Source organism: Melospiza georgiana, chromosome 6, assembly GCF_028018845.1.
Source record: "Melospiza georgiana isolate bMelGeo1 chromosome 6, bMelGeo1.pri, whole genome shotgun sequence".
Taxonomy (NCBI): Eukaryota; Metazoa; Chordata; class Aves; order Passeriformes; family Passerellidae; genus Melospiza; species Melospiza georgiana.
Window position 1 is genome coordinate 26636890 of NC_080435.1, and position 20306 is coordinate 26657195.

The 20306-nt window shown below is 42.8% G+C and overlaps 1 protein-coding gene across 1 annotated transcript; it reads right to left on the reverse strand.

Moving 5' to 3' along the window:
- Positions 1 to 839: 839 nt before the first annotated feature.
- Positions 840 to 18185, reverse strand: LOC131084948 (ubiquitin carboxyl-terminal hydrolase 47-like). The gene is made up of 2 exons (XM_058026705.1): positions 17951 to 18185; positions 840 to 1226 (listed from the first exon to the last, which is right to left on the reverse strand). Exons 1-2 carry the CDS (start codon positions 17987 to 17989, stop codon positions 840 to 842), a joined length of 426 nt encoding a protein of 141 aa, XP_057882688.1. The 5' UTR covers positions 17990 to 18185.
- Positions 18186 to 20306: the final 2121 nt, after the last annotated feature.

The window sequence follows — 20306 nt, forward strand, 5'->3', positions numbered from 1 at the left end:
AAACAACATTTTTTAGAAACAGATCTATATGCAATTAACAGATTCCATCCAAGTACATTGCTTGATGTGGTTGCTGACACAGTAAGACCACATGAAAATAAATAATTATCCAGTAAACAAAACACATCATCAGTACTGAAATAACTTGCAAACAGTTTAGGAAACATTACAGTCTAATGCAGTTAGCTAATGTTAACAGCTGGTTAATCTATTCAGGAGCCAGTCTGTAAGTTTCTTGTAAACATCACATTATCCAGTGAACTCTATAGCATGCAGACACTTTTCTTTAAAAGAGGAAGCAATTAATTACTTTCAGCAGGCATAAACCTGACCTGAAACAAACTAATGTCTATTTCTTAACATAGAAAGTTTTCTAGATGCATCTATAGAAATAATATTAACTAAAATCAACACTGATTTACAATAAAGCATAGGAGTGATATAAATAATTTTTTTAATGTAATATATTCAAATAGGTCTAAGAAACATCAGGACTTGCTACACAACATGCTGCTGCTGAGAAGAAAGCATTTCTCAAACAAGACTAGAGGAAATTGAGACTATTTATCACGGTACTATTATTAAAAATACATACTGATAACAAAACCTAATAATACATCTGAATGATCACATTACTTTTTGTTTAATGATTAAACAGATATATCATTAAAGAGCACGCTTTGAGACTAAAATTCAGCCAAATCAACACAGCAGGAAAACATTACAGGAATTCACTAGCACAGAGAAGGAGGCTTTCTGCACTGTAACCAAGTATTACAGGAATTCACTAGCACAGAGAAGGAGGTTTGCTGTGCTGTAACCAAACATTACAGAATTCACTAGCACCAGAGAAGGAGGTTTGCTGTGCTGTAACCAAACATTACAGAATTCACTAGCACCAGAGAAGGAGGTGGTTTGCTGTGCTGTAACCAAACATCACAGGAATTCACCAGCACAGAGAAGGAGGTTTGCTGCACTGTGAAGTGCTTGGAGCCCAGAGGAGCAGCAGGCTCAGTCCCTACCGTGGCAGTGGCAGTGTCTCCGTTGCCCCACACCAGATCAAAGGAGCCGTTCTCGTAGCCCACTTTGGCAGCCACGTCTGCGAAGAGGCGCCGCAGCGGGGTGGAGGCGGGCAGGTTCAGGGTGACGCGCTCGTTCACCGTCCTCGAGTTGGTGGTGTCCTGGATTATACACAGCACCCTGGGCTCCTCAGCAGCACATTCTGCCTGCAATCACAGCACACAACAAGTCAGGAGCAACAGCAGGAACATTTAGGAGCTTAACTGAAAAATCAAAACGAGACTTCACCAATAAAATGTAGTGTACTTTTAAAAACTAAGGTTCCTAAAACTGGACTTTATTTTCTGAAGTGAGCATGAGAAAATGAAGAACCTTCCAGTTTTGAAAAATCTATAAAGACAAGCTTCATTTTTATAGAACAAGAAGGAATTTGTTCTGGTGTGGGGACAGAGAAACCGCTCAGGTTCCACACAGAACTCCAGCTAGCAAGCGCATAGGAGACTCCTTCAAAATCAGGAACAGACTTCCAAGTCATCACTTCATCCTGCTGAGGCAGAATATACCTTTTGTGACTTTCAGGAATGCAACCCAGAAAATTTGCAAGCTTCCAAGCAACCTTGGAAGCTGACCACTAAACAAAAAGTTTCATAATCAAGCCACCAACTTCCTACTAACTCCTCAACTGTCTGAGTTGCAGGAGATATTCTTCTGCCTGAACAAAGTAAGAAAATCAACACTGACAAATGGCTACTGAACAAAGTAAAGGGAGTTTAAATAGAAACTTCAATGTATCTGAAATCAGAACAATAATGATCCTGAATGAAAGTGGTAATGGAATAATAATAAAAGTTTCTGGACCCAGTAAGTCAAGAAAAACAGCATTTTGCCAACACTGAAAACCGAGCAAGTCAAAAATCTAAGCACAATCAATTAATTATCTTAATTATCCAAAACTGTAGAACAAGAATAACTGATATTTAAATACACATCTCATAGGAAAGGATCAGGTAAGTAAAAGGAATTAGTCCTTCAGGTACTCAGCCTTTTCAAGCTGTCACACACAGAAGCATTAGTAATGCATTGTCAAAGTGCCCAAATCTCAGAACATGGATAAAGGCCACAGCACCCAAAAAGGCAAAAAAATCACATGTGGTGCTATCACCATTCTCAGTGGACAAGAACAACAAATGGCAATAATTACATTCATGCCCAAACTCTCAGCCAAACATCACAGGCAGCTTCTAGAGAATAGAGAACTGCAAAGCAGATTTGAACGTCTTCAGAATCTCCTGTGTTTCTACACACTCAGCCTCTCAACACAGATGAGCACCACCAAAGTGGTACAGCCCCTTTTGAGAGCTCTTACATCACCAAACCCATGGAAAAGGAACACGGACATTCCAGCTGATGCCTTCATTCCAGGGGATTGCAAGATCTGCTGGCAGTGCTCACACAGGGATAGAATAAAATGTTAGCTGACTGCAGCATCTATTCCTATCAGCATCACAAAAAAGTTGTTAGAGGAAGGCAAATAAAACCACCCTCGATCCAATCTGAATGACATTAGTTTGCTTTTGATTGGGATTGTTTTTAAAGACTTTGGAGTCCCATTTCTTTAGGTTTATTAAATGAAATATCCTGTGTGGAAGTCTTCATTAACTGCATGCTCAAAAAGATTCAAAGTGTTATTTGCAGCAAATCTGTAACACTTCATATATTTCATCTTTGTGGGAGAATTTTACATTTATGAACTACTTTCCAAGAAGACACAGAAAACTATTCCTGAAACATTAACCACACATTAAGAAGAAAACAGAGTTTGGAAGTCAAAGTAATTTTGACATAGTATATTCTCACTTTCATCTATTGCACCCACAGGGACACATAGTGCTGTACTTAAGTAGACTAAAATTAAATTTCACCAGTGATTTCTTCTCCTGGGCTACTCCCTTGAAATTTCCCAGCACAGCATCTTTTTTATTTTGTTGGTGTTTTTTTTTTTTTCTTTTTTGCTGAAAAAGCAAGTTCTCTCATTCACTGTGTGGTTAGGAAGAGAAGGTAAAGCTTGTTCAGTGGTCTTTGGTTTTTTTTGAGAAGGTGAGCAGCAGCTAAGACCCAACAAACTTGGAAGATCAACACATACTTACATGCAGGTGCCTCAGCAATGGTGAAGGTTTGCTGTGGGTGGGAGCCCACACTTCTCTACAGAACTCTGCAGGGGGGTTAAGAGGTATTTACTACTATTCACACAGGCTCATCTCAGAAACCAGAAGGTACTTTGGATTTAATTATCCCCACGCTGATTTTGTACTGATGCTGTAACTCGATGTAACTGTGAATAAACATGTCATGAGCAGTTCTCCACTGGACACTCAATTCCTTGTGCTCCTGCCTTTACATAACCAGCACTGACTCCCCTCCTCCCTGCAGGAGCTCCCTGGGAAGGGAACTCCTCCCACTCCCACTCTCCCTGCTACCCTGCATGGTGAATCAGTTGTGACTTGCATTAGAGTTGCTACAGAAAATAATTAGGCACACAGTATCTGAGGGATGGAAATAACATTAAGGGAACAAATTGTAGACGATTACAGAAGATTTGCTGGTTGGGTTGCTGGATGTAGCACGTCACACAAATCCTCTCTTTCTTCTTCACAGATGTAATTCTGACAGACTGAACTGCTCTAACTCACCGTCAGTATAGCAAAGGGTATTAAGCTGTCATTCATTCACACTGTCACCACTTCAAGTTGTTAGGAGTAAACAGATAAAGCAAAAATAACCTCAGCTCAACTCTACTCACCTAAAGCATTCACACACACCAGCTGAACTAGGAGACAACAATGCAACACCTGTGCGGCTACTTTACTTTACAGAAATAGTGTGAAAAGCAAGACTGGTGAGTGATAGATGCCTCAGCTACTCTGACAGGCTGTTAGCAAGCCAAATCCACAACAGGGACACAGAAATTAATTGAAACCATTACATAATCTGATATATTTTGAGAGCAAAACAATTACTTTTTTAAACGCAGAGACAGCCAAAGCCTCACACACCAGTGTAAAAGCATAACAACACATACTCAGTTTGAAGCTACCACTTAGACTGAATTGCATATGTACATCATCTTTGTATTCAAGAACATGCACAGAGTTTAGTGTCAATAGCTCATGCTCATGTTAAAATAAATAGAAGCTACAGCATCATGCTGCTGCTATATTTCTTGGTTATCACTTTATAAAGCTGATTTCATCTGTCTACCTGTGCAAACTTCTTCTTCATTTCAGCAAAGATACTCTGTCTGCAACTCCAAAACATATCCTACAGTATATAAAAACAAAATTAACAAGTCATAATAACTGAAAGGTGTAAATTGACTTTTATCTTATACTATTAAAAAAATCATTACTGAGTTTGGAAATACCAATCACAGAGTAACTCAAGAAGGAATAGCCTATTTTAATATTTAAATTATCATAGGAGCAATGTTACAATGTCAGTTAAGTTGTAATACACAGACTACATCTCCTAAAGAAAGAAGTGAATGGATAAGAAAATGTAAATAACAATTCAAGATACAAATTCATATTAACACGTTCCTTGATTATCTTTAAAATATGCCACAGACAGAGGTAAATATTTTACCTCAAATGATTCAAGGGTAGGATTAGCATATAACCCTGTAGTTCAGTTTATTAATGTATTCATAAATTATGAAGCTGTCCAGTTTCATATGAAACTATTCTTTCCTGCCTAAATTATTTCCTGTAGGGAAGGTTTATTATTATGAGCCCATTTTTAAGTATGCAGTCGAAGGTAGTAAAGAGATGAAGTTATTGATTTTATTTCTACTACTCTTAAAGAAATCTTGCCTTGGTATCTCTGATGGATCATCAAAAATTCAACAACAAACACTGACTGCACACAATTGTTTTCTGACTAAACATCAAATTAACCAGTTTCTGAATCTCAAGCGGTGCACTTTGTATTTCTCCAGAAAGGAAAAACAGGGAAGTGAGAATGAAGACGCTCATAACATCACTGATTTTCTCCAAATTCCTTCAACTGTGCCCTTGGTAAAGATTACCAAAACAAAAAGCCCTGACAAATCTTTACTGACATGCCCTGTTTGCCCCACCAAATGACCTACAAAATTAGCCCAAATTAGACCACTGCATTTAATTTCCCAGCAGGATGACACATAAAGCATCGTTTTTTTCTTCACAAACTGAACTGAAGATCCAGTTTGGAAGTCTTAATATGACAAGACTGTGTCTAGCAGTTTCCTTTACACACCAGTCTGTAATTTCAGATTTGAGAGATTTCAGATTTACATGACACAATTTAAATGTTTTGCTGCCTACTGGTTTTACCTGCTCTTAATCAAAAGCCATATACATTTTGTTAAAATGACACAAAGGTTAATGGAGTCCCAGAGCCACCAATCTGAAACCGCTGATTTGTAATTTTATCATTGTTATCAAATGCATTGCCCTGTGTCAAGGACTTAATTAAGACAAAAAATTTTCCTCCTAATCAGGGACTCCAAAGACCCCTGACTTCAGCTTGAATTTGTTCTCTCCAGAGACAAGCAATCCAAGTCTGGTACACACAGGGGCATGTGTAATTTTGTAGTGTGCTATTTGACTTGCTGCACACAGCAGAGGGTGGAAGGGGAGGACAGGCTCCAGCTATCACCTGCACAGAACTATCTACAGGTTGCTTATTTTATAAAAACATTCCTGTGCTGGGTTATCAGCTCTTGTTTTTTCACTTAAGGTCTGCTGGAAGATTTTCAAGAGCTACTTCACTAAACAAATTCCATGTAAAAGATCAAACAAATCAGATTTATAAATTATACTGTTTATATGATGTTCAGAAATTTTAGAAATAACTGAGAGCTTCTTAGACAAGACAAATCACAAGTCACAGAATCACAAAAGCATTTAGTTTGGAAAAGACTTCCAGGATCACTGAGTCCAACCTTTAACTGACTATTACCGTGTCACCTAGACCATGGCACCAAGTGCCACATCCAGTTGTTTCATCACCACCTCCAGGGATGGGGACTCCACCACCTCCCTGGGCAGCCCCTTCCAATGCTGGACAATCCTTTCTGTGGAGCAATTCCTGCTGATGTCCAACCTGACCCTGCCCTGATGCAGCTTGAGGCTGTGTCCTCTCATCCCGTCCCTGGTTGCCTGGGAGGAAAGGTCGACCCCCACCTGGCTCCACCCTCCTGTCAGGCACTTCCAGAGAGTGACAAAGTCACCTCTGAGCCTCCTTTGCTCCAGGCTGAACATCCCCAGCTCCCTCAACTGCTTCTCACAGGGCTTTTACCCTGCAGACCCTCCCAGCTCCACTGCAGCCCCTCAATGTCCTTCCAGAACTGAGGGGCCCAGAGCTGGACACAGCACTCGAGGCCTGGCCTCAGCAGTGCCCAGCACAGGGGACAGCCACTGCCCTGGCCTGCTGGGGACACTACTGCTGATACAGGCCAGGGTGGCACTGCCCACCTGGGCACTTCAGCTGCTGGCAATCAGCACCCCCAGGTCCTTTTCCAGCCAGGCTCCCCAAAGCCTGCAGCAAAGCATGGGGTTGTGACCCAAGTGCAGGACACAGCACCTGGCCTCGCTCAAATCACAAGGATGTGTCCATCTCTCAAATTCTCTACTTTTTCAATTCATTCTCTACTTTTCAATTAAAGTGTTCACTCACACTCCAAATAAACTTTATAATAACCACTAGTGCAATTCTACATTTTACAAAAAAGCTCCTCTCAGCATGGAAACATATTTAAGGTACAATTAAGAGATCAAAGGTCTTCTATAGAACTTTTTACCCTCATAAAAGTTATTCCGGAATGCACCAAGCCAATTTCTTATTACACCTCACAAAATCAACAGGCAATTAATTACACAGTTCAAGGCTTTCAAATGAACATACACACTATTCACAGCAAATGCAGGAACACCTTACTGCCTTTTCCTCATAAGAGCAACTGCTCAGGTAGCAAGCACATCTATCCAGTGCTTGGGAGAAGTCCTCAAAGCTCCATGCTCAAAGTTCCATGCTGCTACTTTGCCAAAGTGTGACATAGTACACCAGTGGATTAGGAAAACAAGCTGCAGACCCTCAACTGCATAGGGACTTAAAGGGCAAATTAACTGCAGACTGTTAATTAAAGCTATAATTCACAAAATCATCCCACTATTATTTTAGCACATCAGTCTTCTCAGGCTAATATTTTGGTCAACAAATATTTGAAATTGTAATTTCAAGTGTTAATTGTAATTTTAAAAAAATATTGAAACGCTGACACTTTGATCCCAAGTCACTTCATCTTGCTGAGGCTGGGAATCCTGTGGGATGGAGAGCATTCTCAGCAAGTCTGCTGATGACAATAAGCTGGGTGGTGCTGTCAACATGTTGGATGGAAAAATGCCATCCTGAGAGACACTGACAGCTTGAGAGGGGGGCTGTGTGACCCTGATGAATTTCAACAAAGCAAAGTGCAAGGTCCTACACCTGAGTTGGGACTGTGCCAAACACACCTAGAGGCTGTGCAGAGAAGTGACTGAGAACAGCCCTGAGGAGAAGGACTTGGGGGTGATGGCTGATGAAAAACTTGCCGTGAGCCAGCAGCCCAGAAAGCCAAAAGTATCCTGGGCTGCATCAAATGGAGAGTGACCAGCAGGTCAGGGGAGGGGATCCTCCTCCACTCTGCCCTCCTGAGCCCCCACCCCAAGTGCTGGGGACATTCCTGGTGCCCACAGCATAAGGAGGACATGGAGCTGTTGAAGCAAGTCCAGAGCAGGACATGAAGTTGATAAGAGGACTCAGGTGCCTTGCCTACAAAGACAGGCTGCCAGAGCTGGGGCTGTTCAGCCTGGAGAAGAGAAAGTTGCACAAAGACCTCATAACAGCAGCATCTGAAGGGCATACATGGAAACCAGAGAGCAACTGTTCATCAGGAACTGTAGTGGTAAGACAAGGAGTCATGGGTTCACATTGAAAGGGCAAATTTAGACTGGATATGTGGAAGAAATCATTTACATGAGGGTGGTGAGGCACTGGCACAGTTTACCCAGGGAAGTTGTGGAATGCCCCATCCCTGGAAGCATTCACAGCCAGTCTGGATGGTGTTGTTATCATGTTTCTAGAGCCCCATACCTTCTGGGTGGTTTTCTCACACACAGCTCTTCACAGCAGTGTTCCTCCTGCTTCTTCATCAGGGCTCCTCCAAGGCTCTCCCTGACCAGCCAGCCCACCCCCTTTCATCCCAGGTATCTTCACTAGCCACAGCTGCTGCCCAATTAAGGACATCACAGCTGGAGCCCATCAAGAACAACTAGGATTGGGGCAAAGCCACTTACACAATACACATATTTTACTAGGACTCCTACTATAGGATGGGGCCCTGAGTGACCAACTCTAGTGGAAGGTGTTCCTGCCCATGGCAAGAGAGTGGAGCTAGATGATATTAAAGGTCCTTCCCAACCCACACCATTCTATGGCCCTTAACACTGCTCCATTTCTAGAAAGGTGATGATGATAAACCTGAATGAATAAGATTTCTGACTATTAGACCAGACTTAAAAAAGACAATTTACAATAGGAACATGCAATCAACACACAAGTCTGACCTGGGTGGACATTCTAGAGGGCCATGCTACACAAGAATTCATACCCCATGTACCTTTCAAAAATATATTTCATCTTTCTTCCATGAAAGATCTGCACCTGCAAGTTGCAGAGCATAAAGCATGTTGTTGGTGTATTTCTGTATATACAAAGGCAGCATTGTTATTAGTGCCATCTGCAAGACAGACGTTTGCTTAGACCATATAGGTTCTGTATTTGTTGAAAATAAAGGAACAATAAAAATAGAGTGTTACTAGATCTGTCACAACAATATTCAAATGTACAACTGCAGTGGTTTTAACACTGCATATAGAAGTGGCTTGCTATTTTTCAGCCTTGAATCACTGAGTTAATTAAAATTCTATAGCAGCGTTTCACTATTTTAACTCCAGCTTCATTTTTATAAAATTACTTTGTTGCATTCATATTGTTGTTATCATATTTTTTGAGTCCTATACCTTCTGGGTGGTTTTCTCACACACAGCTCTTCACAGCAGTGTTGTTGCTGCTCCTTAGTCAGGGCTCCCTCCAGGCTCTCCCTACCTGGCCAAGCCCACCCCCTTTTATCCCAGGTATCTTCATTAGGTACAGCTGCAGCCCATCTAGAACAACCGGGGCTTATCAGGGCAAGGCCTATATACAGATATTCAAATACAATATAGATGTTTTACTAGCACTCCTACTATATTACTTTAGAGACTGAAAGCAAAACCTAAAGCTAAGGTCAAACTTCATACAGATTCTACCCAATATTTCCAAATTCCAGGTCAAGAGCTGAACTAATAGATGTGTGAAGTTTTACTGCCAAGTAAACTTAGTGGCCTACTGAGACTTGAAAGGATCACCACTAGAGAAGACTCTGCATGTCCACACCCCATAAATAATTCTCACAAATCACTGCAGTACAGAGGAAAGACAAAGAGATCAGTAGGAAGCAGCAGACATCAAGCTCACATTCACAGAATTACTTGGATGATTAAGCCAAAGACAGCAATTCTTAAACCTAATGTAGCTTCAGCAACTTCAGACTCCCACATGAAGTGCACATGAGTGACTACTGCCAGTGCTAGGCAAACTCTGGGGTGCACATTCCAGGTGCTGTAAATGACTGGATGCACATTTCCAGCAGTTACAAGGATAAGTGAAATGTGGGACCTTCAATGACACACAAGTAGTCTGATGTGTAACTTTACTTCTGAAGTATAATCACAGTTGAAACAAGCTTCTGTTCAGCTGAACCATTGTCAGTGTCCGAATGTTCCTTTCTCTCTCAGCAATGACCAAATACTATCAAATCAGCTCCTTGAGAACCCACAACCATAATTTAGGAATTTTCCCACCTATTTCAAGAGGTCCAATCCATTAAATGCCACACTGGATATACGCTGATAGCACTGCTTCCTGCAGAAAATGCAAAGATCAAAGATCTTTCCAATAGACAGCAAATAAGGGGAGAAGAGTCAGTGAGAACTGGGGTACCATTCCCCCTCCTTCTACCCTGTGCTTTTGAACCACAGACTCCTACAACCCACCACCCCTTCCACCCCAGCAGAGCTACTCATGCTCCATGGTTGTTTCCAAGCCCAAGGAAGCTCTTTCAGAGGCCAACTTCCCTGGTACAACCAGGGGAGGGGAACACAGGGTGATAAAGGTTCTCATCATGAAGGAGGCATTGAGCAGGTGCTCTCACACTCACGTTGGGCTTTATTTCAGAGGAAAGCAGCACCTTCTTTTTGAAACACAGGTTCTAAACTAATCCTGTCAGAGCACTGAGGGGTTTGTTACTCAACACAGGTGCTTTGCCACAGCCCAGTCTTTAATGAGAGAACAGTGCACTTAGAATCCTGTTACAACGCCTGAACCAAAACACTTAAAGATGTATTTAACAGCACACTTGTGGCAAATTGAACACACTTCTTAAAACACAGATCCCAGAATGTCTTAAATAGAGCAATTTTGAGCTGTTAACTTGATGTATTGTATGTTGGAATGTTTCCTGAAGCAAAAAAAAAAAAAAAATCTGAACAACCTTTAGATACAATAATTTAATCTTGAATCTGACTGATTTTGAAGTATCAGGTTTGTGAGTACCTCAACAACATACTTTGTCCTCATCTCTGAATTCTTCATTATACCTGGGGAGACTTCAGGCAAAATCCAGACTATAGAAAAAAATATAGTGTAAGGGGACACATGCCTTGGGAGAGCTGAACTAAAGACCAAAAGATCCACTTTTCAGTTTTACAGAATGCATTTTTCATATTTAAAGCAAGATTTTAAATATGTCTTACTAAGGACATCCTGAAGAACCAGTCTTCTTACACTTATCTCCTTATGGTCTTTTAAATATAGTAAATTAAGGTGATTCAAGATAAATTACTTCCCCTAAAAAAAGTCAAACAAAGCAGCTGTCAATAAAAAAAGTGTGCAAATATTTCCTGGTCATACCTGCAGATCACACAAGAACAAACAAAGTTTTCTTCAGGAGTAACAAAGAATAGTTTATATATCTACAGCAATCTCTTAACCACTAGACATTGTATTTCACTCTCTTACTCTTAAAAGTTTTAATTTCAGCTGATCCTATTTTCTTTCCTCTGACCCAAGTTGAACTTGCAAAGGGTTTTGTAACCACACTAAAATAATTGTGAGAATTAAATGTCAATGAAGTTCTCTACATTCACAATCTATCTGCCAGACTCTCAACATTTATTACAGTGTAACCTTTACACTCAGATCTGAAACAGCCTCATTTTTATAGAACTTCCTTTGCTTGTAACTTCTCTCCACCTTCCTAATCAGCATGCTCCTTGGTTTTCCTTAAAAAACAAAACCCAAAAAAGCTAAAAATGGGGATATGAGAATGCCCAAGACACTTACTACACTTTTATATATTGCTCAATACTTATAATATTTGTCTCCTACTGAGAGTTGCAGAAGTAGTGGATGAACTTGCCCTTCATTTCTTCAAGTATGAATTTTATGGAAATGTTTTCCTTTGCTGCTCCTATTCTGAAGAACTTTCTGCTGGATTGAATTACAAATGCAATATTAGCATAAGTACTCAGAAGAGCTTTCGCTTCATGGAGAATTTTGAAATGAAAGTTTACTTCCCTACAAAATCACCAACAGACATGTATGGTAAAAAATTAAAATCCAGTTCAGACATTAAACATGACTGCAGGCAAAGTTTTTAATTCTTTAACGGCTCTCTAATTTTCAGCTGTCCAGCTTCTGTTGGGGAAGGAAAGATGGAAACTGAACAGCAAGGTATGTGAGCAGGCATTCTTTGTGCAGCTCCCTGGGAACTCTGCACAGAACAAAGGATCCAGCCCAGAGTGGAAGCACCATAAACTCTGCCTGCTGCCACTGCCACCAAGGGCTGCAGGGAGAGCACACAACTCTGGGGCAACGTCCCCACAGAAGGAACAGGGATCACAATGTGCATGTGAGAAAGGACTTAGACAATTTTTCCATATATAAACTGATGAATAAAATAAAAGGTACTAAATAAGAGTTTCTGCATCTGCTATTTTTTTCTTTTCCTTCACTGTTGTTGATCTCAACCCAATGAGTGAGCATGGCTGCCTTCCATTCCTTCAGCTCCTGTAGAACACTGCCAAACTTCTTCAGAAAATGCTGTTTATATGTTCAGACATTATTTTACTGGGCAAACTTTCATGCTATATCAAACATATTTTTCATGAAGCTCCAAAACCAGAGCATTCACCAATGCTCAGGAATCCAGGCACACTTGCTCGTGTTACTGAGGCAGCTTTCATCACATGTGCTTATTGAGAAGCTACACCTGAACTGCAGCACGATACCAGCTCTAAGCTATTCACAGAAATGCCAATCTAAAAATAATCTGTTGCCATTTTTCAGAAGCACCTAAAGCACCCCTGTGATTACAATCTCAACAATTATATTGAATCAAATGATCTGTACCAATTTCACCCCTCAGTATTTTTAGAACATGCACAACATCCTTTTTAGAAATTATTTCATCTGCCAATGCTGTGCAAGAGCATTTGCTCAGTGCAAGCTGACTACATGCCAAGCATTGCAAAAACCAAAGAAAATAAAAATCCCAGCATGTCACAGTGCCTAAAACTGTGGTCAAGTTCATTGTTATTTTATCAGAGCTCCACAAAAAAAATTCTGTGACTTAAATTATCAGTTCTTTAGTAACTAGTGACATTGTTTTGTGAATATTTCAGTCAAGACAAGAAAATAACAAGATTATAAATGGCAGCCCAGCCAAAGGTATGCCACATTAAATCTTAAAGGGTAAAGTGTAAAAGAGCAGCTTTAAATGTTCAAAAAGGAATTTAGAAAAACTTTTTCAAACTGGATAAAAAACCTGAATATGTACATGTAACTCAATCACTCCATTTTCTACAAACGTAGCTTTCACCTTTATTCTCTTAGGTAAAACTCAACATATTTTCAAACACAACAAAAAATGAAGCTGGGAATATTTATGAACATTTATGAATATATATGAATATTTGTACATAATATAGTGCATTGCAGTACCAGTTGTAATGTACTGGTGGGGGAAGGTTTAGAACAAAACATTTCCCCCACTCCCATTTAATTCTGACAAGACTGAAACGTGATTCAAAGGTAGCACAAATTCAAGGTACTAACTTATTTCAGTAAATCACCACAAGTTTTAATCTTATATTGATATCACTACATTCTGTCAGAAAAAGAGGCAGCACAACAATAATTTTAATCACTATGTGATTGTACAACTAACATTTTAAAACTATAATGCAAGGCTGCCTTGATTGTATCCACAGGCTTTAAAAAGAACAGAAAATGGCACCAAAAAAATATTTTCACTACTGATGCTTTTGAATGTGAAATTTTAAATCAGCAGTGACGCACAAAACGGTAATGACATAAAATAGCATTTATTGTTTGTGATGATGTTCAGAACGTCTCACTGCAGGGAAAAAAAGAAGGATTCAGTTATTTAGTTGTCAGATTATTCTCCAGGGTAGTAACTTCCACCAGCAGCATTTCCAGTCTGAGGCTGCAGTACCAAGGGCTGCCCATCAGGCACTGCTACCTCTCAGGCAAGAACATTTCATCAGATGATTGAGAGGTGCTGATACTTCACTGTCCTGATCATCCTTCCATGCTCAGATTAAACACCCAGCTGATAGCAAGGGAAAGTGAACGCTCACTGCGAAGCCCCATGGCTGGAAAAAAGCAGGAACGCTCTGGAATTCTACTCCAAGCTTTATTCACCAAACTCAATATCTACATGAACATCATTCAGAAAGTGTCTGTTTGCAAGGAACAAATTATTTGGTGAACTTCCCTGTGAATTTTCTGTTTGTTTCCTAAATTTGATTTCCAAAATTGATTCTCAGTCAATGAATTAGACAGTTTCTCTACTTGTCACAACCATTCCTTTACGTTTTGTAATGGAGCACACGAGAAGGAAAGCAGGATAAATTATGCAAGCTGTAACCACTTGTAGAATCTTTTGATACATGGAAAGAAAAAACAAGGATGTCATCAGCACTGAAAAGAACAGCATCCCTTTACTAAAGAGAATTGCAAAATATCTTAATCAGATTCCTGCTCGTATAATGAGGAAGTCAGAACGATACCCATCAAGAGACACATTTGATTTGTTCAGTGCAGATGATTAAAATGGACTCATTAGTGCGGGGATGAAAAGACTCCCATTAGTGAGCTGAGAGAACTCACACCACCTTGGTCAATTTAATGGCAGCAAGTATATATTTATATATTTATATGTATTTATTTATTCATTCTGACAGGTGTACTTTAGATAGTTCATGCTACAACATGTTGAAAAAGCATCTGCACAGCATTTATTTAATCAGTAGGACAAACACTTCAAAAATCTCATAGCAGAACACACTTCTCATATTATGACCAATACTCACTAAGTTCTCATACATCTTGATTTTCAAGATAAGTCTTTGTAAAGTTCACTTACATTACCAGTAAACACACATAGGCATCTTTCTCACCAACTGTGTTGGCAAGAGTATTTTATTATTTTCTATTTGAGGTAGATTTTCCCAAAATAAGTTTCAAGTCAACTTTTCCTGTAAGAAACACTGAGAGCCATAGAAATGTTCTCCCATCTGATAGCAGCATTTTCTTATTTTCATATTTATCTAACTCATACTATTCACCCTCCCTTCCCAGGGTTCCTGGGTAAAAATCCACACCTATTAATACAGCAAATTTTATAGAATATGCTCAAATTTTGCTACCAGGGTGCAGCAATGAACACTTTTTATTCAGTGACTTCTTTTTATTGGATATAAAAGGAAACTGAATTGAGTCTTTTCACCTTTTAGACGAAGAAAGCAAAGTAACTGAGGATGAGGAAAAGGAAGGAAGGGAAAGGAACAGGGAGCAGTTTACACTGAGCCCCAGAAGCAGAGAACAGGGATTCTCACAGGGAATTACTGGTCACACCATTGCAGGAACAGCAGGGAAAGCACTAGGCAGCAGTAGGGATGCAAGAGGGAACTCACCAAGTACCTGCATAGCCCAGCCAAAAACCTTTATGCAAAAAGAAATCCAAACACTGATCTATTAGAACCTGCTTTCATACATCTCCTCCAAAGGAAAAAGAATTTTGTCTCAAAGTTATGAGCAAGAGAAAATGACAAGGCCCTGATTACTCGGACTTCAGAGACGCAGGCAAAGCTATGCAATGTCCAAAAGAAAACCTTTCATAACAGACTAATAAAAGATGAACCTTTGTATGGACTCTGTATCCATGAAAACATAGTACTACTCACAAAACCTAATGAAAACATCCTAGCAATTCTACTTTGCAAACAGCAGCCTGAGCTCCTGTTAATATACAAAAATATGGATAAAAACACAAATTGAAGACTCATAATCAACTTAATACTCATCCTTCCCCTCCACCACATGCAGACTGGCAGAGTTAGAGACACCTCCCACCACTTATCTACCAAGGCATCACTAACTTGTAGACAAGAACCAAAATCCTTTTCCCATCTTTTCCCATCCACTGCTTTGGATGATTAGTCATTCCCTAAACCAGCCTAAAGCAAACTCATTACATTTCTTCTCATTCCTGCACACTGGAATGCCAAGGCAACTCTGGCTGTGTGCTCATCTTCAGCAGAGGCTGGTTCAGCACCCAGCTGAAATCTCTGAAGCTGCACAGTGACACCAGCCAGCCCACCAGGAAGGGACAAAACATCAACTGTGCTCCTCTATCCATCCCTGGGGGGCACAGCTGAAACTCCCAACAATCTGCTCTGCCTCCAACTGCTCCTAGGGGCATTACAGGAATATTTAGGAGCAGGCTGTTGAAAACTCAGAGACTTGGGGAATTCTGTTTACTCATAGCTCAGTGTGCTCTGCAATGGGACTATTAATGAATCTCAGAAGGACTTAATGTGAATGCTGCAGTGTAGCATGTTAAAATTCCCTATCACTAAAAAAATGAGGTTATACTGAAAAACACTGGAAAAGTTGAAGATAAACTTCTGTTACAACACATATATAGATATAACCAGATGGACTTAACACAAGTAGTTCATCTCTTTTCTTTCTCAATTTGATTTCACTAATATTCTGTTCAGTTTCATTTAGAGACACAACAAAGAACTTGACAAAACTTGCTGAGAAAAAACAACTCCTCCCGTTAGCATTATCAATGTACAAAGTTTATAGATTTCACACTGTTTGTTTAAGATACCCATAGCTATAATCACATAGATTCGTCTTCCTTTCCCCATACTTCCCCCCCTACAGATAAAAGTACATTCAAAAGGCTCCTCCAATGAGTCAGTTAAAAATACACAGCTGAATCATAAGCATATTCTGAATACAACTCTAAAGCCAAGGGGGATACTATTAATACATATAACTAAAGACACAGCCTTGGCTAGCTGCTTTTATTAATATCTTGTCTATTCCACTTCTCTACAGCTGCTGCCACAATGTTTCTCCTGCCACTATCCCTTATCTGTTTCTTTGATTTTAAAATTAAATCTTTAAGTCTATCAGCTACTCTGTCTTCTGGCCTAGTTTTATATTTGTGAAGATTTTTGTTAGAAGTCAATATTCAAGTATATTAGCTACTACATTCCATCTCTTTTAAAGTTTCTCAAGATTTCACTTTTGTGTAAAAGACAAAATATAGTCTTTTATACCTTAGTATTTAAAGTAAGGATACGAGGTAAAGTTACCTTTTTCCTACATATGCCCTGTGTTTACATGCACGAAAAATTGTTTCTAATATTCAGTGTTGTTATTTGCTTCCCAGTTCTACTCGAGAATACCATTTAAGGATCAGCACCTCATTTTGCTAAGCTCCACAAAAACGGAGCCCTTGCCTGACAAAGCTTCCCGTAAGGACACATGACGGGACAGGTAGATGTAACAAACACTGACGTTCGACGAAAACTCCGGGAAGGCTTTGAGTAATTTATCAGAACTGCGAAACTGTCAGAAAAGTTGGCAAAACGTGTACCTGCTCAGGAAACAAAGTTTATGCTGATACTACCCTACCAGCAGCTGTTTCCAAACATTTTATGCCATCACTTGAACTCCTTCCTGTGCACGGTATCGCTCCAACTTGACACGTGTCATTCGCCTATCGCTGCAGGACAGAGGCTTCGCCTTCCTCTTTCTCTCGGGCTCTTATCTCCAGCCTATGGCCAAAAACAAGCCTTTCCCCTTCTCCCTACAGCAGGGGAGAGATGAGGGGCCCAGAGCAGAGCGAACAAGCCGCTGTTCGACCCGTTTCCCCCGGCAAACACCGCGGGCACTGCCGCCCGTCCCGCCCCGCTCCCGGCCCCGGCCCCTCGGCCGAGACCCGCCCGGTTCCCGGCTCCCCGCTCTGCCCCTCGGCCGCAGCCCCGCGGGCCGGCAGGAGCGGCCGCGCTGCCTCCCAGCCCCGTGACACCGGAGCGGCCCGGCCGGGCCCCGCCGCGCAGGCCGGGCTCCCCGCATGCCGCGGCACGGACAGGTGCAGCCCTCGGGCCGCCCGGCGCCCTGCGCAGCCCGGGCTCAGCTCCAGCCTCCTCCTCCTGCCCTGGCCAGCCCCTTCACCCGCGCTCCACCATCACCCCCGGGCCCGCACAAAGACAGGCCCGCGCCCGCCGGGCCGCGCACCGAGGGAGCGGAGCGGAGCCGAGCCAGGCCAGGCCAGGCCGGGCCGGGCCTCCTCCACTCTCTCCTCGGGCGGCGCCGGTGCCCCGGGCCTCCTGTCCGCCGCCGCCGCCTCCATCTCCCGCCTCACCTCCTTGGGGACGAGCTGGTTCTCCTCGCTGGGCACCATGGCCGGCGGCGCGGCGCGGAGCCCGCAGCAGGCTGAACCGAGCGCCGTCGTCAGCAGCAGCGGGAGGCGGGGGGACGGCCGCGGCTCATCCTCCCCCTTCTTCTCCTCCTCCTGCTCCTCTTCTTCTTCTTCCTCTTCCACCTCCTCCTCCTCTTCCTCCGCTTCCACCTCCTCCGCTCCCGCGGGCAGCGCCGCGGCCCCGCCCCGCCGCCAATCCATGGCAAAATGGCCGCCGGCGCGGGTCTCGCGAGAGCCGCCCCACCCCGGGCTCGCTGCGTTCCGCCGCGCTCATCGCCCTCGGCCCGGCCGCGGCGGGTCCCGCTCCCGGCCCTGCTGCTGCTGCCGCTGCCCGGCCCTGCTGCCGCTGCCCGGCCCGGCCGAGCCGCGCGGTGTTCACCGAGCACGAGGGGCGGTGTCGGAGCCGCAACGCGGAACCTCCATGGGCGGCCGGGCCAGAGCTGCCCCGCGCACGGGTTATTCGTAGCGCCGGGATAACTCCGTCACGTTATCCTGCTCTGGGGAGCGCCGGGGGGCCTGCGGGGGAGCAGGGAGGCAATAAATGGAGTGGGCGCCGTCTGCGGACTTATTTAGGGAAAGACTGCACGTGCCGCGGGGGTGTTCGCTCATGGGGTGGCATGGATGATCTCAGAGCTATTTTCCAAGCTGATTGAGGCCGCGCAAATGCAGCGGTGGGAGGCAAGCGGGCAGGGAGCGCGCCGGGGCCACTGCCCCAGCTGCGGCTCGGGGCTCGTCGGCACATGGCCGGGGGCGCTCAGGGAGCGGGGCTCGGGGCCGGCCGGGGGCGCTCAGGGAGCGGGGCTCGGGGCTGGCCGGGGGCGCTCAGGGAGCGGGGCTGGCCGGGGGCGCTCAGGGAGCGGGGCTCGGGGCAGTCTCGGAGCTCGTCGGCACCCGGCCATGGGCGCGCTCGGAGCGCCAGGCCCCGCCACACGAGCTCCGTGCCCTCGCAGCTCCCCGGCCGCCTCTGGCGGACACCGGAGGCTCTCTCCGTGCGATTCCCTCGCCCCGTTACGGTGCTGGTGCCAGCTGGAGGGGACGCGTAAGCACAGCCCGCTCCCGCTGGCATCCGAGCCCGTACTGGTGCCCAGAACTTGTTCCTTGAAGTCATGCGATGGAGTTCAGCATGTGCTCGCTGTAAATCCAATGTTGATAGCTCGTTTTCAAACGGAGTGCAAGGCTGTTTCTGTGGCATTGCTTAATTGTTGGGTTTTGTCCACAACAAGCTGAACTATATCTGTTTTTTTGTGCCACCTAAAACACGCTAAAAGCCAAAATACTAGAATGACTAAAACGCACACTTAGAGGGAAAGTAGTTGATGTCTACTTCACTGCAAAATAGTTTGTACGTGCAAAACATTCTACTTGGCTAATGAACGATGCTGTTTCGTAGCTGTACATTTCTGCACAACTGTTTTTCTTATTATGTTAGTGTCCTCTTGTGGAAAATTGTAGTACTGAGGATAGGTTTTGGTTTGTATCCCTGAAGTTTTGGAGTTTGGGGTAATTTTTGAAACCCATTGTACTGGAGGCTACTGAGGATTTGATAAAGTTGAATGATCTCATCTCGCTTTTCATGTTCAAAGTGTGTAACTTGTCAGCTTCCTCTGCTTTCTCATAGGTAAGTGGCAGCTTTTAGAATTAGGATATGTTGGTAGTGTTTCTATTCCTATAGTATATTAATGCTTCAAAAAAAAGGCTTCAAAATGGTAATTTCTGTAAACATCATCAGTGGTTTTATTTTCATCTTTTAAGTGAGCTGTGGAAATGCTATATTTCTGGCTTTGTTGTGGTTTATTTGTTTTTTCTTAAATTTTTGCTCCTTGAATTAAACACAGAAATCCTCTCATTGAAAAACTTAAAGCAGTTTTTAAGTATATTTCTGTTTTGCATTATGTAACTTAATGGGTTCAAGTTATTTATCTTGTAAAGGTCAGAGGCTTCTTTGGCACAGGAGCTCTTGCCCTGTGGGTTTGAAACATGTTGGACGTGAAAGCCCCTCATCTTAGACCTTTGAGCTCTATTATGATAAAATCAAGTACTGAGACAGGAACCTGCGAGTCCCTTGCTGTTAATGTTACTTCATGTTAGCACGGGGTTTTGTAGAGCTGCCCCTCTACAAGAGGAAGAAAAATATCTAAAATAGTAGGGGTTTTGATAGGAAAGGCAGTGAATGAACTCCTGTAATTGTGAAAGGAGGTGTTTTACTCATGCTTATCAGCTGTGTTGTGCATTAAAAGTTTGGGATTTAGTTGGGGTTTTATTGAGAGCTTTGTCAGGCAAGTGCTCCGTTTTTGTGGAG